Genomic DNA, 24703 nt, shown 5'->3' with positions numbered 1-24703 from the left:
AAGTCATCCTCACTTTCAGCAAGCAGAGTTGGTGTCATCAGCATATCGCAGGTTGTTAATGATTCTTCCTCCAATCCTGATGCCACGTTTTTCTTCATATAGTCCAGCTTCTTGGATTTTTGCTCAGCATATAGTTTGAATAAGTATGGTGAAAGGATACAACTCTGACACACTCCCTTCTTGATTTTAAACCATGCATTGTCCCTTGATCTGTTTGAATGACAGTCTCCTGGTCTGTGTACAGGTTCCTCATGAGTACAGTTAAGTGTTCTGGAATTCCCATTCTTCTCAATGTTATCCACAATTTGTTATGATCTACACAATTAACTGCTTTTGCATAGTCAATAAAACACAAGTAAATATCTTTCTGGTATTCTTTGCTTTGAGCCAAGAACCATCTGACATCAGCATTGATATCCTTTGTCCCGTGTCCTTTTCTGAATCCAGCTTGTATTTCTGGAAGTTCTCTGTCAATATACTGCTACAGCCATTTTTGAATTATCTTCAGTAAGATTTTACTTGCATGTGATACTAATGATATTGTTTGATAATTTCTACACTCTGTGGGATCACCTTTCTTTGGAATGGGTACAAATATGTATCTCTTTCAATTAGTTGGCCAGGTAGTGGTCTTCCAAATCCCTTGGCATAGGTGAGTGAGTGCCTCCAGTGTGGCATCTGTTTGTTGAAACATCTCAGTGTGTATGCCATCAATTGCTGGAGCCTTGTTCTTTGCCAGTTCCTTCATTGCAGCTTCAACTTCTTCCTTCATTACCATTGGTTCTTGAACATATGCCACCGCCTCAAATGGATGAAGATCGACCAGTTCTTTTTGGTACAGTGACTCTGTGTATCAATCTTCTTTTGATACTTCCTGCATCATTCAATATTTTGCCTGTAGAATCATTCAGTGTTCAAACTCAAGGCTTAAATTTTTTCCTCAGTTCTTTCAGCTTGAGGAATGCCAAGCATGATCTTCCCTTTTGGTTTTCTAACTCCATGTCTTTGCACACTTCACTACAGTAATTGGCTTTGTCTGTTCAAGCTGCTCTTTGAAATTTTCTGTTCAGCTCTTTTATCTTGTCGTCTCTTCCATTGGCTTTAGCTACTCTCCACTCAAGGGCAAGTTTCAGAGTCTCTTCTGTCATCCATTTTGGTCTTTTCTTCTTTTCTCATCTTTTTAATCACCTTTTACTTTCTTGGATGATTTTCTTGAAGTCATCCCACAATTCTTCAGGGTTTCGATCATTGTTGTACAATGCATTGAATCTGTTATTTAGATGGTCTCTAAATTCAGGAGGGATATATTCAAGGTCATATTTTGGCTCTTGTATACTTATTTGAATTGTCTTCAACTTCAACTTGAACCTGCATATGAGCAGTTGGTAGTCTGTTCCACAGTCAGCTCCTGGCCTGGTTTTAGATGAAGATATTGAGCTTTTCCATCTTCTCTTGCCACAGATGTATTCCATCTTTTTCCTGTGTACTCCATCTGGCAAAGTCCACATGTATAGCCATTGTTTGTGTTGTTGAAAAATGGTATTTGCAATGAATAAGTCATTGGTCTTGCAAAATTCTATCATGTGGTCTCCAGTGTTATTTCTGTCACCAAGCCCAAATTTTCCAACTACCAGTGATTCTTCTTTGTTTTCAACTTTTGCATTCCAATCACCAGTGATAATTAATACATCTTGATTGCATGTTGGATCAATTTCAGACTGCAAAAATTGATAAAAATCTTCAATTTCCTCATCCTTGGCTTTGGTGGTTGGTGCGTAAATTTGAATAATAGTATTAACTGGTATTTTCTTTCTGGTATTCTTTGCTTATTTTATTTGTATTATTTTCTTTCTGGTATTCTTGTAGGTGGTGTATGGATATTATCCTATCACTGACAGCATTGTACTTCAGAACAGACCTTGAAACATCTTTTGCAATGGTGAATGCCACACCATTCCTCTTCAAATTGCCATTTCAAGCATAGTAGATAATATGGTTGTCAGATTCAAAATGGCCAAAACCAGTCCATTTCAGCTCACAAAGGCCGAGGATATTGATCTTCATGCATTCCATTTCATTTTTGATGACATTGAGGAGCTTAAAATCGGAACATGGTATACGTTAAAAGAGTATACAATTTTCAGACATCTTGAAAAGGCTTCTTGGAGTGATATAATTAATTATGTAAACACAAGCCTGTGCTTTTAGAAAAGATATTGAATGAATGTACTTGGATGAAAAATCTGTACACTGAGATATGTATTACCTTGAGCTTTTTAATAAATATAGATTATTACTCAATTCCAAATGTCCCACATGTATTCTCAGAATCACAGCATGAAGGTAAACATAACTGAAATGCTTAAAGTAGTATTGATAATCTGTTCAATAGGATACACTCCCGACCTCAGGCTTGTGTATAAGTGCTAGAAAAAATATTAAACATTCTTCATGATATTTCATAGCACTGACCTTAAATCAGCCATGAGAATAAACATGGCATTATAGACCTAAGTCCTAAAACAAATGTTAATTTTATAATTAATTTTCAAGCTAATAACATTTTTAATGAAATTTAAAACTACTACAGTTGGCTATGTCTAGTCAAATTATGGCTCATTATTATTAGCTGCAGTCTTATAAAGGACAGAACATTTTAATAAAATATTTTCATTAGAAAATTATAAGAAGTAATAAAAATAATGTTGAAATATTTTTTGATGTTGATAATGATTTCAACATGCTTTAATTTGCTCTGTGCATTTAGTCTTCTGTAAGATAGGAGAGGGGAGCAGCACCATCCCAATTTTTCAGGTGAAACAGTTGATGCTTAGTGTAAGTTTGTGTGATACAGAAGCATGTCCAGGTATCTAATGCCCTAATTGACCAATTGCTGTTAAGTGTTTTCTCAATCTAACCGAGTTACCGATTGACTACCATTTTGGATCATCTAGCTGTTTAGTTCTTTTCCTCTTCTCTGTTTTGCCTACTTTTAGGGGCACTTTGCAGAGTAGTTCTTACTTTGTTTGTTCACTCATTCATTCAGAAAAAACTTGGTTACCCATTGTATGCTCCATACTATAGGGCACTACTTTGGCCACACCTTAAGTACAAGAATATGATACATCTGACTTTAAAACATTTCTAAAAATTATAGTTTTCTGCCTCAGTATTTATTGAAGGAGACACTGTAAATAAATGAAATTTATGGCATTTTAAACTTTTTTGCTAATTTTGAACTCTGTAAAAACAGGAGTTATGCTTTATTCATTTATTATACCCAGTTCCACTATTTAAAAATGTGCAGTCAGTCCAACCAAGAGAACATAACCATAATAAATATTTATGCATCCAATGACAGAGCTCCAAAATAACATAAAATAAATTCTAAAAGAATTGAAAAGAGAAATGGGACAGTTGTACAATGATAGTAGAAGACTTTCATACACCACTTTCAATGATGGACAGGAAAACTAGAAAGAAATTCAGCAAAGATACAGAAGATCTGAATAATACAGTCAACCAACTCAGCCTCACAGACATATACAGAATGTACCACCCAATAGCAGCACAGTACACATTCTTCTCTAGCATACATAGGTCAGTATCCTAAATAGAGCATACATTAGGGCACAAAGTAATCCTCAATATATTCAAAATAATAAAAAGTATCTTCTCTGAACATGAAATTATAAAACTATATATAAAAGGATAAATGGAAACTGAATAACACCTTACTTAAAAACTATTGGATAATGTTGCTATTGTTAGGTGCCACCAAGTTGGGTCCTACTCATAGCAATGCTACATGCAATAGAACTAAGCACTAAGTGGCCCTGCACCATCCTGACAAATGTTGCCATGTTTGAGACCATTGTTGAAGCCACTGTGTCAGTCCATATCATTGAACGTCTTCCTATTTTTCCCTGACCATCTACTTAACTAAGTGTGATGTCATTCTCTAGGTACTGATCCCTCTGGTCAACATATACAAAATATGTGAGTCAAAGTCTCACCATAGGCAGTAGTTAAGGTTATGTATCAACTTAGCTGGGCCTGGTTTTGAGTGATTGGGCAGCCAGATTTAGTGATTCCCCATGATGAGACTGGTAATCAACTGCATGGTGGAATCTACTATGAGCAGCTAAGTAGCTGCCTTAGGGATGTGGTCTGCTTTGAATATATAAGAAGTTTTGAGAAAGGTCTCTGAACTTCTTGCCACATTTGGATGCTGCATTTGCCCTAGTCATCAGTGAATGGCCAGCCATGTTGTCTGCCAGTCTTGGGACTGTTCCTAGACTTGAACTAGTGGTTTGCCCTGTTGCTTAAAAATCTTGGGACTGTGCCATTTTATTTGTTTACCTTGGGTTTGTCAGCCTCAGCAGCCAGCAGCTGCTTAAGAGAAGCCTGCAGCTTCAGTGGGTTGGGAGCAGGAGGCAGAGCTAGAGCCCATGGCCGAAGGGCCTACATCCAGCCCCTAGAGGTGACCCTTTGAACTCAGATTTCTAGCCTCCTAAACTGTAGGAGAATAAACCCCTGTTGGTTTAAGCCACCCATTTGTGGTATTTTCTGTTGGAGCAACACAAGATGGCCAAAACAACATCTCAGTTGATATTGTAAGTTCCTGGAGCCTTGTTTTTTGCCAGTGCCTGCAATGCAGCTTAGACTTCTTCCTTTAGTACCATCAGTTCTTCATCATATGTTACCTCCTGAAATGGTTGAACATTGACAAATTCTTTTTGGTACCAAAAAAAAAAAAAAAAACCAAACTCACTGCCATCAAGTCGATTCAACTTATAGCAACACATCCTTGGGTTTCCGAGGTAGTGTCTCTACAGAAGTAGATTGCCTAATCTTCCTTCCGAGGAGTGGCTGGTGGTTAGCAGTCAAATGCCTGAGGCACTACACACCAGAACTCCACTTTTTGATACAGTGATATGGACAAGGTACTGAACAATGCTGTTGTTGTTGTTGTTATGTGTCGTCCAGTTGGCCCGGACTCATAGCGATCCCTCCTTGGGTTTCTGAGGCAGTATCACTACAGAAGTAGGATTGCCCAACCTTCCTTCCAAGGAGTGGCTGGTGGGTTGGCACCCAAGTTAGCAGTCAAGTGCCTTAGGCACTATGCTACCAGAGCTCCTACTGAACAATGCAGGAAACTTCAAAAGAAGATGGAAGGAATGAAAAATCACTTTTTGTTATATTGACTCTTTATTCCTTCCATCTTCTTTTGTCATTTCCTGCGTTGTTCAGTATCTTGCTCGTAGAATCCTTCAGTATTACAGCTCAAGCCTTGAATTTTTTCTTCAGTTCTTTCAGCTTCAGAAATGCTGAATATGTTTTTCACTGTGGTTTTTCTAACTCCTGATCTTCTCCCACTTCATTATAATGCTTTACTTTGTCTTCTCTTTGACACCCTTCCTCTTCAATCTGTCATTTCCAGTATAGAAAACCAAATGTTTGTCCAATTCCAAATGGCCAGTACCAGTCAGTTACTGGTCACCAAAGCCTATAGTACCTGCCTTCAAGGATTTCATTTCATTTTTTACAACTTTACGTTATCCTAGATTCATACTTTGTACATTCTGATTATTAATGGGTGTTTGCAGCTGTTTCTTCTCATTTGGAGTCATCCAGCATTAACAAATGAAGGTCCTGAAAGCTTTACTATAGCCACATCATTAATGTCAGCTCTGATTTGAGGAGGCAGCTCTTCCCCCGTCATATATTTAGTGTCTTCTGGCACTATATCAAACCATGTTCCACTGCTATTCGTAATGTTTTCACTGGCCAGTTTTTTAGAGGTAAGTCACCAGGTGTGTCTTCCAAGTCTGTCTTACTCAGGAAACTCCACTGAATCCTATCCACCACGGGTGACTTTGCTGGTATTTGAAGTATCAGTACCATAGTTTCTAGCATCACAGCAATATGCAAGCTACAACATTATAACAAACTGGTGGTATTGGGTAATAGAAGAAATTAGAAATGAAATTAAAATATTTCTAGAATCAAATGACAGTGAAAACACAACATACAGAGCAGAGACAGAGAAAAAGCAGTGGTTAAAAGAGAATTTACAGCAGTAAATGCACACAAGGGCAGGGGATCAGAGAAAAGGCTAAAATCAATTGCTTAACCCTATACCTCAAAGAAATAGGAAAGGATCATCAAAAGAAGCCTACAGTCACCAGGGGGAAAAAAAAAGGCTAATAAAGATCAGAACAAGTATAAATGAAATAGAAATCAGAAAAACAATAGAAAGAATAAACAAGACTAGAAATTGGTTCTTTGGGAGGATCAACAAGTTGAGAAACCACAAACAAAATGGACAAAGGAAAAAAATTAGAAGATGCAAATAACCAAAGCAATTCATGAGATGGCGACATTACAGTAAAACTGACTGAGATATAAATGATCATAATAGAATATTATAAAGAATTATATTCCCAACAAATTTGAAAAGCTAGGTAAAACAAACAAATTTTTAGAAACACACTGCTTTAAAACTAACATAAATACGGGTAAAAAAAAAAAAAATTGAACAGACCCATAAGAAAAGAAATCAAAAAAGTTGTAGAATAACTCCAAACAAAAAAAGCCCCAGCCCAGACAGCCTCACTAGAGATTTCTACCACATATTCAAAGAAGTACTCACACTAATTCTACTCAAACTACTGCAGAACATAGAAAATGAAGGAATATTCCCTAGTCTATGACGCCAACATAACCAAAGCCAAGCAAAAACAGTATTTAAAAAAAAAATTACAGATTTATATCTCTCATTAATATATGTGGTAGTTAAGATTGTGTGTCAGCTTGGCTGGGCATTGGTTTTGAGTGGCTTGGCTGTTAAAGAAAACAGCGGGAAAAAAAAAGAAAAACCACTGCTGTTGAGTCGATTCCAACTCATAGTAACCCCCACTGGCTTTCCAGACAGTAAATCTTTATAGAAGTATGTTGTCCCATCTTTCTTCCACAGAATTGCTGGAGGGTTTGAACCACCAATCTTCTGGTTAGCAGGCACATACCTTAGGCACTGCACCACCAGAGCTTCTTGGCAGTTAGATGTAGTTATTCCCTATGATGAGATTGTAATCACTACCATGGTGAAATCTGCTGAGGTTGAAATCTGCAAGAGGTTGAAGGGGAGTTACCTTTGGGGTGTGGTCTGCTTCTAGTGTATATAGAGAAGCTTTGGGAAAGGTCTCCAGCTTTTTTGTCATATTTCGATCCTGCATGTGGCTGAGTCTTCATCTCCATTTCCTGGACTTTGAACCAGTGGCCTACCATTCTTCCTGCTGGTATTACGATTATGCCATTTTTCCTGCTGATCTTGGGTTGAGCAGCCTCAGCAGCCAGCAGTTGCATGAGTTAGGAGATGCCTCCAGCTCCAGTGGGCCTGGACCAAGAGGCAGAGCTGAAGCCCAAGGTCAAAGGACCTTCACCTAGCCCCTAGCACTAGCATTCTAAATTTGGACTTCAGCCTTCTAAACTGTTAAAGAATAAATTCCTGTTTATTAAAGCCATCCACTTGCGGTATTTCTATTATATCAACACTACTGAACCAAGACCTGAGGTAATTTGTCCTTCCTCTGAACTCTTCATTCTGTGTTTCACATATAATGGCTGTGTGGTCTTAGACTGATTTCTTAACCTCTCAAGTCTCAGTTTCCTCATTATAAAGTGAGAATCCTAGTATTTCCTACTGGTAAAATTGGTAAATTGGTTAATTTTTATAAAGTCTTTACAACAGTGCTCAGTATTAGTATACATTCTTAAAATGTTAACATTTAAAAAATTCTTTTAAATTCTTAAAATTTTAACATTTAAGAATGTATACTAAAACATTAAGAAGTTAACATTTAACTTAGTATACATTCTTAACATGGTACAATTTTGTGATACATTCCTTATCTTCCCCACTAGGCTGAAGACTTGTTGAGGAAAGTATGATACCATCTTCCTGAAGACGATTATGTAGATTCCTGTGCAGCTTGTAGTGTCCTTCAGACATGCAGTGCAGATTGGTAGTTTGCATTAAGGGAGGGAAAAATTTGCTCTAATATCACAAGTAATAAAATTTGGACTGTGTACATTTTGTTCTGGAAAAATATTTAAAAGGTAATGCTCCTGTGTGTTGTTGTTGTTATGTGCCAGTCAAGTGGGACCCGACTCATAGCCGACCCCTCCTTGGGTTTCCGAGGCGATATCACTACGGAAGTAGATTGCCCAACCTTCCTTCCAAGGAGTGGCTGGTGGGTTTAAACCTCCAGCCTTCTAGTTAGCAGTCAAGTGCCTTAGGCACTATGCTATCAGAGCTCTTATAGGTATATATATAAGCAAATTTGTTTAGAAGAAAAGCTCACTTCATCCAATATAAGGCAATGTTTGATTGAAATTTAACTCGTGTTTCAAACCTAAGTTTAGTTGCCCTTATCCTTTATAAATATTTTATTTTTTTTAACAGCTCGAAAGTCAAAGAAGTTGGGCAAGTTAAAAGGGATTCATGAGGAGCAGCCACAGCAGCAGCAGCCGCCACCCCCGCCCCCACCCCCACCCCCCCAGAGTCCCGAGGAAGGAACAACATATATCGCTCCAGCAAAAGAGCCCTCCGTCAACACTGCGCTGGTTCCTCAGCTCTCCACAATTTCACGAGCACTTACGCCTTCCCCTGCTATGATCCTTGAAAACATCGAACCTGAAATTGTATATGCAGGCTATGACAACTCAAAACCAGATACAGCCGAAAATCTGCTTTCCACTCTCAACCGCTTAGCAGGCAAACAGATGATTCAAGTTGTGAAGTGGGCAAAAGTACTTCCAGGTAGGATTGCCTTTCCTTTCACAGTCTACGTCGTGAGCTAAACAATTCGGGGCAACAATTTTACTGTATCCAACAATACTATTGCAGATGATGTTCTGTTAGATCCTGTTAGCAAATTTTTAAGTTGATTTCAAATTGATCAAATGTATAGGAAAAATGTGGTTACTGTGCTAATTTCTTCTGAGTATATAGGATAAAATGATCTGAGCTATGGCGGCATAGTGCCTAAGACATTTGACTGCTAACCAGAAGGCTGGAGGTTCAAACACACCAGCCACTCCTTGGAAGGAAGGTTGGGCAATCTACTTCCACAGTGATCCTGCCTCAGAAACCTAAGGAGGGGTCGTTATGACTTGGATCTGACTCGACAGCAGTGAGTTTTTTTATTGTTGGTGTAATACATAGATCTCTTATGTTGATGCCTGAAATGGAAATTTTCATCCCAAGAATATTTCTAAGGTAAAGTACATTCCTTTTGTGAAATCATAAACTGAGCCCATTCATAGCAGTATATATACTCAGGGCTCATCTTTGTACAAGCCTAACAAACCAAGCCTTTAGGGTACTAAGCTTGTCAGAGAATAATCATCGCAACCTTTCGAATTGTCCCTGAAATTTCTATTTTAGGCTTTTTTTTTTTTTTTTTTAAATAGCCCAAGTCTACTGCCACTGCATCAATTCCAAGTCATAACAACTCTTTAGGACAGAGTAGAACTACCCCATAGGGTTTCTAAGACTATAAATCTTTCTTTATGGAAGCAGACTACCTCATCTGTCACCTGCATAGTGGCTGGTATATTTGAAGATGGTAGGTTAAAGCTGAATGCTTTAACCACTATGCCACAGAGCTCCTTCCCCACCCCCCAATAAGGACCCTATTGATATACAGAAGGAATCCCTGAGTGGTGCAAACAGTTGACATGCTCAGCTGCTAACTGAACAAATGAAGGAATGGAGTTTCAAGTCCATCCAGGGTGCCTTAGAAGAAAGGTCAGGAGATCTGCTTTGAAAAATGAGCCATTGGAAAGCCCTGTGGAGTGTGGCTCTACTCTGACACACGTGGGTTGTCATGAGTTGGAGTCAACCTGACAGCACCTGGAACTGAAAATCTACAGAAACACAACTTGGAATTGATCTTACATTATCTCATGTATTCATTAATCATCTTCATTAAAGCAGTTTCTTCAATTACCTATCATCAACTAGTAGCTGTAAGAAAAAAGATTGGGATAGCTCCACTGGTTGACTTCTTTAACAGGAGCTTACCCCAGTGAAATATAGAGAGGAGAATGACATGATGCCACTGGGAATATGTTGTTGTTGTTATGTGCCGTCAAGTCGGACCCAACTCATAGTGACCCCACCTTGGGTTGCTGAGGCAGTATCACTACGGAAGTAGATTGCCCAGCCTTCCTTCTGAGGAGTGGCTGGTACAAAGCCCAAAAAGGGATGACTTTGGGAAGGTAGGTCAAATATTCTGAGTCAGGATGTTGTTGAGGTCTGGTATTATCCTGGGCTATGAGAAGAAAAAGAATATTTTTTTTTTAGCTGCCACAAATTCATGAAAGTTAAAATCTTCCACTCTTACTGCTTATATGCAGGTGTTGACTGTTAGGCAAGTTATGCTTAATTTTAGTAAACAAATTGTGCAAGTTAATACAGATTCTTTCAGTATGGCCAAAGACTTTAGACCATTATCCATGCTGAAATCCTCACTGAACTTTCCAGTTTTAGTTTGCCCTGGCAACTCAGCCTCCTTTGAGAATTTAGGGTGAATTTAAAATGAAATGTTAAATGGACCAGACCATGGTGGGTGCTCTTTAAGTTACGAATCAGTTATGCGTATGTTAGAGAAATGTGGCTGTTTGGCGTTGACTTGAGTAGCTTCTTCCTGGAATATACTTAAATGCTAAGTGTATTTCTGTAATTAATTGTTCTGTTCTTCAGGATTTAAAAACTTGCCTCTTGAGGACCAAATTACCCTAATCCAGTATTCTTGGATGTGTCTATCATCATTTGCCTTGAGCTGGAGATCGTACAAACATACGAACAGCCAATTTCTCTATTTTGCGCCAGACCTAGTCTTTAATGAGTAAGTACCTATTAATTAGCCTTCATAAAATAAAGTGAAGAGTTATCCATTATGTTTTCTTTTTAATAATTTCTAAACAGATGTACGTTTTCGAAAGAATCTACTGATACTGGCATTCTGTTAATAGTTAAAAAATAACTCAATGCTTTGGGAAATTGAAAATTAGTTTTTATAAAATTTTAATGCACACACTGGGTGTATATATAAATCATAAATATAAGCGTGTGTGTTGTGTGTGTGTGTGTTTATTGTGTGGGAATTGTCCCAAAAGAAAGACGATCCACTTGGCTCTGAAAACTTGACTGGTTTTCAAGCCACAATTAATAGAAAGCAGTCTCTTTCAGTATCTACTCCATTGGGAAGATTATCTATTTTCTAGGAAGTGTGAATCTATAAAGTGCCAGTTTTTACAAGCATTCATGCAATGGTTCTTTTGTTAACAGTATATAGATACTTGGTGTGTTTTCAGGCAGTCATAATTACCCTTCTTTGCAATCATAAAAGAAGCCAAAATGTTACTCTGTAGTGAAACATTTTTAGTTTCATGATACATTTAAAAAGACTGAAAGAATTGTAATGAATTTTTCTTTGGTCATGAATTCCTTCCTATTTTAGCTTTACATTTTAATACTGTTTACATTCACCATTAGCACATTTCATTTATGTTTATATCCATAATTGTTCATAATTGTTGGGTCAAGGAATGCTTAAGATTAGAAGAAACATTTGAAGTATGATAGTAGCCAGAGCCATAGTCTACCAGATGGCTTCCTCTAGAGAGGAAAATAGGAAATCCAGTAGGGAAGGAGGAAGATGAGAAATTGATTTGGTGATAGATAAAAGAAAGCCATGCAAAAAATTAAAAGCAGATATATAGTATCAAGAAGCTCTGGTAGCATAGTGCCTATGGCATTTGACTGCTAACCAGAAGGCTGGTGGTTCAAATCTACCAGTCACTCCTCAGAAGGAAGATTGGGCAATCTACTTCCATAGAGATACTGCCTCAGAAACCCAAGGAAGGGGTTGCTAGGAATCGGATCTGACTTGATGGCAGTGAGTTTGGATTGTTTTTTTTGGATATAGTGTCAAGATACCTAAGTAGCAATCAGTAGTAATTCACGTGAGAGTACCAGTTCACCCAGATTTCATGTGTTACAAAGATAGTTTTGGTCCAGAGATAAATTAGGAACATTGGTTGGTTGGTCTCAAAGTGACCCCTCTTTTGGCAGTTTTTCAAAAACGTAATAGTAATATTTTTCACCAAAAGTATGAAGGGAAGCCAAGCACCTGATAAGCACACTTTAATTTATTTGTATTCTTCCATCATCAGCTGATATTATGTAATAATAAGCCTGTTTTAAAAATAAATTCTATAAACTAAGAGAAAAAATAATTAGGGAGAGTCCTTATTTTCAAAGGGTATGCAGGTGGGTAAATGAGAATCTCTGTCAGTGCCATTTAGAGTGTCTGCATTTAATTTTGTTTTTACAGATTTAAATGATGCATTTAATCTTATTTCATATGTTTTATTAACTTTTAATTGTGTCAAAACATCTAAGTGCACAGGTTCCAAAAAAGTGCAAATTAAGAGTCCCGTTTTTAAAAAATGAAACCTAGGGGAGAGCACCTTATATTTGATGTCTGAGATAATTAACCTCATTACAGCATTTTGGAAGGAGCCTTGGTGGGGCAAACAGTTACGCACTGATCTGCAAATCAAAAGGTTGGCAGTTCAAACTGCAGGAGAAAGACCTGGCAACCTGCTTCTGTAAAGATTACAGCCAAGAAGACCATATGAGGCAGTTCTGCTCAGTCACATGGCATCATAGTGAGTGAGAATCGGCTCAGTGGCACCCAGAAACAACAACATAATGTTTTGAAAATAAATAAATAATAAGAGAATAAAAAAGTAAAGGTCACCTACAGCTTTGTGTGCATTTGTTGGTCCCAGAAAATAGTGATGGAGTTGACATGGAACCAACAACGATAGCAAATGTTAGGAGAGTTTATTGGAACAAAAATTTTGTTCCCTGTTCTTGAAACTTTTGTTCTTAACACCAATCTAGACTATTTAAGTTTTCTCTCAACTGGAAAGAACTAGACAGAATTGCATTTTTCATAGGGTGGACTTTTCCCAGAAAACATATAGAAATAAAGCTGTTTGGTTAAACCACATCAGAAATAGAGCTCAGTATGGGGCACTGTGATAGACCTTGAGTTTTTTAGGGAAAACATCAAATTACAGAGGATAACTGGCAACTGAAATCTGAATACATATGTGTGCTTCATCCTGCATTTATTCAACCTCAAAAAAAAAAAAAAAAAAAACCAAACTCACTGCTATCCAGTTGACTCCAACTCATAATGACTGAAACTATAACTTTTTATGGAAGTAGATCACCCCATTTTCCTTCCGTGGAGCAGCTGGTGGGTTTGAACCACTGGTCTTCTAGGTTGGCAGCCAAATGCCTTATCCACTACGCCACCTGAGCTACATTTATTCGGTGAATATTTATTAATGTCACTGCCAGCATTCTTCTAGTTGGTGGTCTTAGGATAATAAAAGGGAAAGAAACAGATATAGTCTGTCTCCTGGAAGATACAGTCTCATGGAAGAGATAGAAATTAATCAAAGCATCTTGTAAGTAAAATTGGTGGTCTTAGAAAAATAAAAGAGAAAGAAACAGATACAGTCTTTGTCTTCTGGAAGATACAGTCTCATGGAAGAGATAGAAATTAATCAAAGCATCTTGTAAGTAAAATTGTAATTGTAATACATATTGAAAGGAGCTCTGGTAGCGAAGTGCCTGATGCACTTGACTGCTAACCAGAAGGCCGGTGGTTCAAACCCACCAGCCATTTCTCTGAAGGAAGGTTGGGCAATCTACTTCCGTGGTGATACCACCGGAAACTCAAGGAGGGGTCGCTATGACTTGAGTCCGACTCGACGGCACGTAACAACAACAATAGATATTGAAAGATGAAATGCTTTGAGATTATTTAATGGGAGGAATTGATCTAGTTAGGAAAGGCTTCCCTGGGAATGAGTAAGCACCATCAGATCAAAGAAGGAGAGGAGGAGGAAAGTTGATTTGATAGAGGCTGAGGGATCAGCATGTGCAGAGGCCCAATGGCAGGAAGGGCCATGGCTCCCTCAAAGAACTGAGAACAAGGCAGAGTGGGCTGAGCACTGGGAATGGAGGGAAGCATGGGAGGCTAGAGAAGAGCTGGAGGCCAGATCATGGGGGCTTTGGAGGCTAGGTTAGGGGCTTGATTCCTTTTCTAAGAGCAATGGAAAAGCCATTGAAGCATTCTAAGCAATGGCTTATGTTTCATTTCCTAGGACTGCCATAACAAAATACTGCAATGTGGCTGCCTTTAAAGAACAGAAATTTATTTTCTCATGGCCTGGAGGCCAAAAATCCAAATTTCAGGATATAGGCAGGGCCATGCTCTCCTGAAGGCTGTAGGGAAAGATCTTTGCTTGCCCTCTTCAGTTTCTGGTAGCTGTGGGTATTTCTTGGCATTCATTGTAGACAGACCCTCATGTGTTGTCTTTCTTTTGTATCTGACTCTTTCTGCATCTCTCTCCCCTTTTATAAAACACAATTCAGAAGAGATTAGGATTAGGATCCACCCTACTCTTGTATGACCTTGTTTAACTTAACTGATGACCAAAGAAACCCCTGTTTCAAAACAAAATCACATTTGCAGGTACAGGGGATTAGTATTTCAACATAGTGTTTTTTGAGAGAGGGACAAAGTTCAATCCATAACAGGATACTATTTCCAAATGTATTAGCCACAAAGATGCCTCTGAGTTCAGGAAGGAATATAGCCTGGAAGTGGGTCAGAGCAGATGCTGGGAGACCAGACAGGAGGCTGAGAAGGAAATCCAGGTGAGGGAGGATAGTAGCTGGGGCTAGAGTGACAGTGATGGAAATAGGGAGAAATACAAAGATAATGAAATGATAAAATTGGCAGTGGTTCCTGGTGGGTTAGATGTTGGTAAGGATTAAAGGGAAGGAAGAAATTAGTATCAAGTAAGACTGCAGGACTTTCCCTTAAGTGCCAGAAAGATACGGTAAGGTAAGGAGCAAGGGGAGTGAAAGCACGGGGCTGGTTTTGAACAGTTTTGAACATATTAAGCTTTAATTGCCTTTGAAACATCATCCAATAGGAGCAGTTGTTTATAGAGGTCATAAGCTCAATGAGAGGTCCAGGATGAAGATATAAATTTGGAACTCATTTATAGAGGTGGTGATTAAAGGAGGAAAGAAAAGGCAGGAGAGCATTGTGCCAGAGAGCTCAAGGAAAAAGAGCAATTCAGGAAAGCAGGTGCGGCCAGCAATGTTCATTGCAGTCCCAGTGAGTTGCAGACTGGAAACCATGAAGCATGCCTCACCCGTTGCCTGCAAATACCTGTCACATTTGTGTCTTTTGAACATGCCTTGTACCTTCCCTGAGCCGTTTCCTGTGTTTCTATTCCCTTCCATCAAAGTGAAGGAAATCATCTGGCATTTTGTGGAAGGGAGGAATGTGTGCTGTTCAGCCCAGGGTAACATGAGCTAGCCTAATCCTTCTTCATTCTCCCACAGACACTCCACAATTTTACAACCCCTCCAACACTGCTGTGGTAGCTCTCTCTTAGCCATTGGGGCCTCTTCATTGAAGTCACTGACTATCTCTTAATCCTTTTTAATTTCTAGCACCTGACATTGTACCTGGGGCATAGTTGTTGTTGTTGTTGTTGTTATGTGCCATCGAGTCGGACCCGACTCATAGCGACCCCTCCTTGGGTTTCCGAGGCAAAGTCTCTACGGAAGTAGATTGCCCCATCTGCCTGCCAAGGAGTGGCCGGTGGGTTTGAACCACCAGCCTTCTAGTTAGCAGTCAAGTGCCTTAAGCACTATGCTACCAGAGCTCCCAGGGGCATACTTGTTGTTGTTGTTATGTGCTATTGAGTCGGCCCCGACTCATAACGACCCCTCCTTGGGTTTCCGAGGCAGCATCACTACGGAAGTAGGATTGCCCAACTTTCCTTCCGAGGAGTGGCTGGTGGGTTTGAACCGCCAGCCTTCTGGTTAGCAGTCAACTGCTTTAGCCACTATGCTACCAGAGCTCCTGGGGCATAGTTAGTACTCCATAAATATTTGGTGAATAAATGAGCCAAACAGTATATTAATCCATCAGTCTGGAAGGGGCTTTGAAAACTATGATTTCTAATTAGGGGGATGGAGTTCATAGTTACAAAATAAATAAATAAAACTATGATGTTGGAATGCACTGTTTCCATTAACAAAGTTGTTGACCAGTTGCAGTCCAGCCCACTTCAACTCATCATGACCCTATGTGTATCGGAGTAGAACTGTGTGCTCCATAATCCAAATCAATGACTGATTTCTCAAAGTAGCTTTCTTCCAAGGCATCTCTGGGTGAACTCAATCCACCAACCTTTTGGTTAGCAGCTGAGCATATTAACCGTTGGCACCACCCAGAGACTCCAACAAAAACATTACCCATCCACTGCCATGGAATTGATTCTGACTCATAGCGACCCTATAGGGCAGAGTAGAAGTGCCTCATAGGGTTTCCAAGGCTGTAAATCTTTCCAGAAGCAGACTGCCATATCTTTCTTCTGTGGAAAAAGGCATTAGTATATTATTAATAATAATAACAATAATAGAACAGAATTTTAAAAGTTGATTATTTATCTTTGCCTACAGCTGTGAAATGGATCTGATAGTTCTCAATGCTCTTATTCTTCATCTATGCGTTAGCTTTTTTGAAGCTAAGAGAAAGATGAGAAATAAGGAATAATTAAGGCAAACATTCTTTTCAGTTTATTAAACATTGGGGGTGAAGATATGAGTTAATGATTTAAATTAGCACAGAACTTTTCTTATTATAAACTCAAAACTTTTCAAATATATATTTAATGATTAATTACTCAATTTTACTTTGAAATAGCTTATCATATATTGCTACAGATCACTGCAAGTATTCAAATTTCTTATCAATTCAGTACACATATTAAAATTCCCATTTAAGCTTAAAATGAAATTTCTTTTTATTTCTGAAATGAAAGTTCAGTGTCACATTGTCTTTTAAAGCTTGCAAATATTTAAAAATTAAGTCTATTTAAAGGAATTTTTATGTTGTTTTGAGTAGTAGCCCCATGAAAAAACGTCGGGGTGCTCTTTCACTATCTGTGTAATTGTTGCTGTTAGATGCTGTCAAGTTGATTCTAACTCATAGCAGCCCTGTGTATATCAGAATAAAACACTGCCCTGTCCTGTGCCATCCTTACAGTCCTTGCTATGCTTGAGCTCATAGTTGCAGCCACTGTATCATCTTCATAGTTATGGACCTTTTATCTTAGTTGTGAGAGCTTCGGTTAGAGAAACAAAGAGCGAGACCCAAAATGTTAGCTAATTAGAGAAGTAGGTGAATGCAACCCACGGTGTCCTCAGTTTTAAGCACTGGCTGTGTGGTAGCAGTACCAGTTGTCAGTTATATTTAATACCATGTTTGTATGGAGTGTTGCTGATCTCATTGATGTGCTAGTGGTGTCTGAGGGGCTCTCCAGGCCACACAGTCTACACGCAACAGTGCGTGCTCTTAGAGTCCCTCTGCAACTAATGTTCCTAAGCCTTCAATAACTAAGTAAGCAACAAGTTATCATGGAGTGTAGTCTGATTCACGGTGACTCCCTCGTGTCAGAATAGAACTGTGCTCCATGGGGGTTTTAATGGCCAAGTTTTTGGAAGTAGATCCCAGGCTTTTCTTTCGAGGTGCCTATGGTGATGTAGCACCTAAGACATTGGACTGCTAAAGAAGGCTGGCAGTTCAAACCCACCAGCCACTCCTTGGAAGGAACGTTGGCCAATCTACTTCCATAGAGATACTGCCCCGGAAACCCAAGGAGGGGTCGCTGTGAGGCAGATTTGACTCTACAGCAGTGAGTTGGGTTTTCTTTTTTTTGTTTGTTTTATGGGTATACTGGAACCACCAACCTTTGGGTTAGAAGCCAAGCATGTGACACTAGCACCACCCAGGGACTCCACTAGGCCTGGCACATAAAGGGAGTGAGTTCACAGAAGCCTCTAACACTGTTACTTAGGCTAAGATCAGGCTCTCCTCATGGAGGCCGGTGGTGGTTGGAGTTATAATGTGCCAAGTCCCACCCTCTCCTCCCTCATGGGGGCCAGTTAATATTACTCAGCCTCTAGGGGAGACTTCTGTGCTGGCACCCTTGCTCTAGCAAGGTCAGGGCCACTGAGGTTGAGGGACAGAAGTTCTAGTGAGAGGAGCCAAATGAAATAGATGAGCTTGGGGCCCAGGTCCCTTTCCCCTTCACCAGCTCCTTTTGGTTTTTCTCCTCTCCTCAACTGACTTACCTTTCAACTTCTTTCACTTGCCCTTGGCTCACTGGGTTAGTAATCTGTGTAGTTTCTGTAGCTTCTCATGCCTGACCCTTCTCTGAGCTGCCTCTTCCTCTTCCTTTCCACATTTCCCTTCCTTTTTATCCGCCCCACCCCCCTTGATTTCTCTCTCTCTCTCTCTCATGTACATAAACATACACAGACCACACACCTCTTTTCTTGTCAGTGAAAAACAGCGGCCTTCTGAGACTTCCATTTTTTTTTTTAACTTCTGGATCAGTGTAAGGGATTAAACTTTAAAAAGAAAAGAAGTTCTTCTATGCCTTACTGTCTGTTCTGGTTACCCAGTGCCACTCTGACAGGAATATACCACAAGTGAGATGGCTTTAATAGGCAGGAGTTTATTCTTACAATTTGGAGGCTTTACATCTGAGTTCAAACTGCCAGGCTCTAGGGTCTGGGTGAAAGCCCCTCAGCCTTGGGGTTCAGCTCTGCCTCCTGCTCCCGGCCCACTGGAGCTAGAGGCTTTTCTTCACTCATCTGCTGGCTGCTGAGGCTGACAAACCCAAGGTTGACAAGTAAAAAGGTACAGTCCTGATGTTACGAAACCACATGGCAGGCCATTAATTCAAGCCCATTGAAAGTCCCAGGATTGGCAAAGCATGGCAGGCTTCTTAACAATGACTCGGCTACATGCAGGGTTCAAGCGTGCTGTAGGCAAGAGACCATTCATAAAGCTCCTGCTTATATATGGGAAGCACACCACATCTCTAAAGCAGCTACTCAGCTGCTTGTGGTAGATTGCACCATGGAGTTGATTGCCAGTCTTATCATGGGGAATAACTACCCCCAGCTGTCCAGCCACTCATCCAGGCCCAGCCAAGTTGACACACAACCTTAACAACCACACTGTCCATTAGAAAACTGCTATTTTGAGCCTCATTCCAGCAGTAGAGGGGCAGCATCTATAGCACAATGGTCTGATCATTTTGTAGGACCTCAGTTGCACCTGCCCCTTTAGAAGACATGTGTACTGTCCATTTCACCAGAATCCCCATCACTGCTGCTGTTTTACACTTGGCCTTCATCACTCAGGCCTGGCCCTTGAAAACAGTTGAGTTTGAGACCCCTGATTAAAGAAAAAGCAATATCATAAGTAGGAAACAGTGAGTCCTACTTCTGCAAAGGGCAGAAGAATTTTAGAAGGAAATTACCATTCTTTTACACAAAGGCATAGGGTATAAAGGATATCTGAGGGAAAGTGCAGTAGGACCTGAGGAGGTGCTAAAAGCTATGAACAGAAATGGACTTTCAGTCATATGTGGGGACAGAGTATTTTGGATATAGATTTACTTACAATGTCTTTTGGGCTGAGCATATGAACTTAATGAAAAGGATTCATTTTTGTAGACTTATATTAAAGTTTTGCTTCAAGAACACTGCTACAGACTCAGGGCTAACATAGCAACTTAGACACACCAGGCCTCTATAACAAAGACCCAAGAAAACAAGTGAAACAGATGCAGATGACAATTCTGGAACCCTGAATATCAAAAGGAAGGATAAAAAATTGAATTGAACACCAATTGGAGAAGAAATTGAACAAAGCAGCAAATGAGGGTGATAATGGAGCAGAAGCGCCCTGCCAGCCACCTCAGCACAGCATGACAATCTTAAGAGAAAGCCAACACCAATCCCAGGAAAGGGGCACAGGAAGACAACTTCACTGAATTCCCAGTGAGAAACAAAGAAACTGTGTAGGCATACCCAGAGTGAAGGAAGGTGAGCAGAACATGACCCAGATCTAATGAGGAAAAAGTACAGGAAGAAAGGCAAAAGCCCCAGGGATCCTGGCATCCACAGAGTGGGGATCCAAAAACAAGTACACTCAACAACAGCAGCCCTTGACCATTAGAGTGGGTGGTACACATGAAGTAATAGACCCATAGGGTATCAGCAGGGGCTTACCCATCCAACCAGACTCTGGACAGCCCCCAGGGTGGAAGACAACACTCCCCATATGACACAACTGCACGCACACCTCCTGCAGCTTCATTTTACTGGGGTGAGTGCCTGTCTTCTGGCTGCAGCCAGCAGGAAGTACCCAGTCACCCATATCTGGTGACCAGAGAACACTCTCTTCTTTACCTCACCCTCCTGATCACTAGCAGCAGAAAAACCCATACCCCTGCCCACTCAGTGACCATAATTTGAATTTTCCCCAGCCCCCCAACTCAGCCCAATCTACTACCTCCTGGACTCCCAATGAGCATCAGTAAGCACATTCCTATGCCCCCTATCAACTATCACCCCCAACTGACTCAGCACCAAAGAGTGCCTTCCTGTACTCTGCTTGCCTAGCATCCACCACCACCCGAAGTAGCAGCTGCAACAAGTGCTCTACTGCATGGCCAAGAGTCTGGCACATATACCACCTGAACTGGTAAGTGGCAGTGAGTGATTACACGCTTGCCTGCTCCTACCCCTAAAATGATATGTGGCAATTACCATGCTCCCACATGCCAGTCTACCCACATCCTCCCCCACCTGGTAAGCAGCAGTGAGGATGCTCCCACACACCTGCTAGCTAGCCACTCACCTCTGCTCATAGACCTGGTGAGCAGCAAAGGGCATGCTTCCACACCTCCGCTTGCCCACCACTTATTCCCACCCACTGACTTAGAAGTGGTGGAGAACTCTTCTCACATGCCCCCATTTACCTGCCCCCACTCACCTGCTGTCTACCCCACCTGACACACTGCCCACTCAATGAGTGCCTTCACCCACACCTGCCCTCTGCCTCCATATGTAACCAATGATCAGAGACCAACACCAACACTACCAGCCAGTGCCTTGCCCACGTGGAAATAAGTGGTGAGCACTCCCATGCCATCAGAGTAGAGACCAAAGAAGCATAACCACCCTACCCATCTTGATATTTTACCAAAAAACAAAAAATCAGGATGAAGTAAACAAACATACAATAAATAAATAACACCTTAATGCCTCAGACCCAACAGATAATATAAAATCATACCAAGAAGCAAGAAAAGATAGTTCAAGCTAGTGACCCAGGAAAGGGGGGAGGGAACAAAAAACCTAAGGAGGAAATGGAAATAGAACTACCTAATATGGAATTCAAAAGACTTATACATAGTATCCTCGAAGAGATCAAGGTAAACACAAACAAATGCAAGAAAAACAGACAAAACTTTAAAAGAATTAAGGAATATAATGAAAGAACAAAATGCAGTAGAATTGAATCAATGGGAGAAAAAATTAAGGAAATAGAAAACAAAATCCTTAATAATAATTTGTTGAGGAACAATCAGAAAAAAGAGTGAAGAAAGCCTAAGAGTTATGTGGGAAACTATGAAGAGGACTAATTTGTGTGTGATGGAATTCCAAAACAGGAGGAGCCAAAAAAAGAAAAAGAAAAATTTTGAAAGATGTTCTGGCAGAGAACTTCTCTGAACTATGAACGACAAGAGTTTCCATCCAAGAAGCTAACAAACCCCATGCAGAATAGGCCCCAATAGAAAGTTACCAAAACATACCATAATCAAACTGTCCAAAAGCATAGACAAAGAATTCTAAGAGAAAGAAAAATGAAATGTCACCTTCGAAGAGGTACCAATAAAAGTTAGCTCTGATTTCTCAGCAGAAGCCATGCAGGCAAGAAGGTAATAGGATTACTTATGTAAACCCTGAAAGAAAAGAATTGCCACCAAGAATCATAATCAGCAAAATTATCTCTCAAATACCATAGTGAACTTAGGATATTCCAGATAAACAGAAATTAAAAGAATTTATAAAAACCAGACAAACTTACAAGAAATATTAAAGGAAGTCTTTGGGACAGAGAGCCCTGATGGATGCACTGGCTAAGCACTCATATGTGAGGCTAATCAGAAGGTCAGTGGTTCAAACCCACCAGCCACTCCACAGGAGAAAGATGTGACAGTTTGCTTGTGTAAATATTTACAGCTTTGAAAACCTGTGGAGAAGACCTATGGATTACACCTCACTGTAAAGAAAATGAATGTCCTCACAGGTGGTTGAATTAGCAATATCAGGATAAATGGAGAAAAGATTAAAGTTGTCAGAAGTTTCATTTTACTTGGACTTACCATTAACACTCAGAGAAGCAGTAGTTAAGAAAGCAGATGACATATAGCACTGGGCAAATCTGCTGCAAAAGACCTCTTTAAAGTATTCAAAAGCAAGGTTGTCAATTTGAAGACAATGGTACATCACACTCAAGACATGCTATTTTCAATCGCCTCATATGCATGTAAAAGCCAGACAGTGAATAAGGAAAAACAAAGAAGAGTTGATGCCTTTGAATTATGCTGTTGACCTAGCATGTTGAATATATACCATGGACTGCCAGAAGAACAAACAAATCTCTCTTGGAAGAAGTAGAGCCAGAATGCTCTTTAGAAGTGAGGATGGTGAGAACTGGTCTCATGTACTTTGGACATGTTATCAGAAGGACTTGTCCCTGGAGAAGAACATCATACTTTGTAAGTAGTGGGTCAGTGACAAAGAGGAAGACCCTTAGTGAGATAGATTGACAGAGTTGCTACAACAATGGACTCAAACACAGCCACAATTTTGAGAATAGTGCAGGACCTGTCAGTGTTTTGTTCTGTTGTGTACAGAGTCTTTATGAATTGGAACTGACTTGATGGCATCTAACCACAACAATAACTAGTTAGCTAGTATAAATCTTTAATATATTTCTTGAACCCTAAAACTGTATGTGGGGAGTTCCAGTAAGATGGTTAATAGGAAGAAAGACTGCACAGACCCTCTTCAACAAAGAAAAGGGAAACCAATTAACACAAATACAGAAGATAATCCTGGACCCCTGAGCCTTGAAGGGAAGGATATAGAAGTGGACTAAACTCCAACTAGCAGAAGAATTTGCATGAAAACACCAAAAAAAAGGAGACATACAGAGCTGCGGTCTGACAGCGATCCTGATGGCACAGACAGCTTGGATGTTCCCGAGTGGCAGTAGGACCTAAAAATCTAACCTAATATAACCTAAAAATCAGCCCTACTAGCCAATGACTGCAAAGAAGACTGCTCTGGTGGCTGGGGAATAAAAGGGGAAGCAGCGAAGAGGCAGGTGGGCTTAGCTGTGGACTTTTGTCTGTCCAGGGGGCGCAGTCATTTTAAATGTTTACAAGCAGCTTGACCATTTTGGATATTTAAAGCAACAGCCTTCTCCCAGATTCCAGGGACTTAAGAACAGGCTCCACTTGCCGGGAAACCTAAGGACATTCTGGGCCAAGATGCCTGGAAAGGTGTGACATTCCCCTTGTTACTCTTATATACCACACCCTCTTGGTGAACAGAGATGCGGCCATCCCTCACTCCCACCCACTTTCTGGGCCAGCAGGAATTCCATCCCACTCTGCATGCTCAGACGGAGCCTGGGTACCCTGCCCTGATTTTTTTTTTTTTTCTGTTTTCTACTTTTTTAATTTATTTTTGTCTGTTTTAAAACTACTATTGTTATTATTACTTTTGTCCTTTTTACTGTTATTCTTTATTCTTCCCTTCCCAGGTCCTAGTTTTCAGCTTTTTTTCTTTCCCTGTTCCTGGTAGCAATTTTTTTTTTCTTTCTCATGGTTAACCCCATTCCTTGGTTTTCTTTTAGCATTTATCCCATTTTTTTCTTCATTATTCTCCTTCTCTACCTTTTTTCTCTTAGTGCCCTATCCCCAGATATTACGGGGTTTTTTTCTTTTTCTTTTTCCCTTTTTTTCTTTTTTTGGTTACTGTTCCTGTGTGCTTACACAGTGTATTTTTTGTCCATTTGCTTTTACTTTTTTGATGATTATTCAGTTGTTATTTTTGTCTAACTTAGTGGAAGACAACACTCCCCATATGACACAACTGCACCTGCACCCACACCTCCTGCAGCTTCAATTACTGAGCAAGAGCCACCACTTCCTTCTCCATCAATGGGCCAATAATAAACAACCACCAATAAGAGCCTGACTCACCGTTGGCTGCTCTTCACAAATAGTTAACAGAGATCTAAATACAATGCCACAATGTCTCAGAGACAACAGACTATCACAGTCCACACAAAGAAGCAAGATAAAGTAGTAGAAACAAGGGATTAGGACACAGACCCAGAACATATCCTTGAGGAAGAAGCAACATTGGAACTCTCTGATAAGGAATTCAAAAGCATTATATTTAGGCATCTTCAAAGGATTGAGAGACAGGCCAAGGAAAACACCGACAAAACCCTAAAAGAATTTTGGAAGAAGTAATACAAGAACAAAATGACAAAATAACTGAAAAATTAGAAATGATTCCAAATCTACAGATAGAAATCCAGAAGATTAATACTAAATTGTCAGAAATAGATAACACATT

General features: G+C 40.0%; 1 protein-coding gene across 1 annotated transcript in view; it reads left to right on the top strand.

The window, feature by feature from the left end:
* The window catches only part of NR3C2 (nuclear receptor subfamily 3 group C member 2), a 494406-nt gene that overhangs the window by 402100 nt on the left and 67603 nt on the right, over window positions 1-24703 (top strand). The window contains exons 4-5 of the mRNA XM_007953808.1: window positions 8468-8824; window positions 10772-10916. Coding sequence (XP_007951999.1) covers window positions 8468-8824; window positions 10772-10916 — 502 coding nt within the window. The remainder of the gene's footprint in view (window positions 1-8467; window positions 8825-10771; window positions 10917-24703) is intronic.

This window comes from Orycteropus afer, unplaced genomic scaffold (assembly GCF_000298275.1).
Source record: "Orycteropus afer afer isolate SDZICR_OR568_19922 unplaced genomic scaffold, OryAfe1.0 scaffold00415, whole genome shotgun sequence".
Lineage (NCBI taxonomy): Eukaryota > Metazoa > Chordata > Mammalia > Tubulidentata > Orycteropodidae > Orycteropus > Orycteropus afer.
Note: the sequence above shows the minus strand (reverse complement) of the source record. Positions and strands in the feature narration are given on the sequence as shown.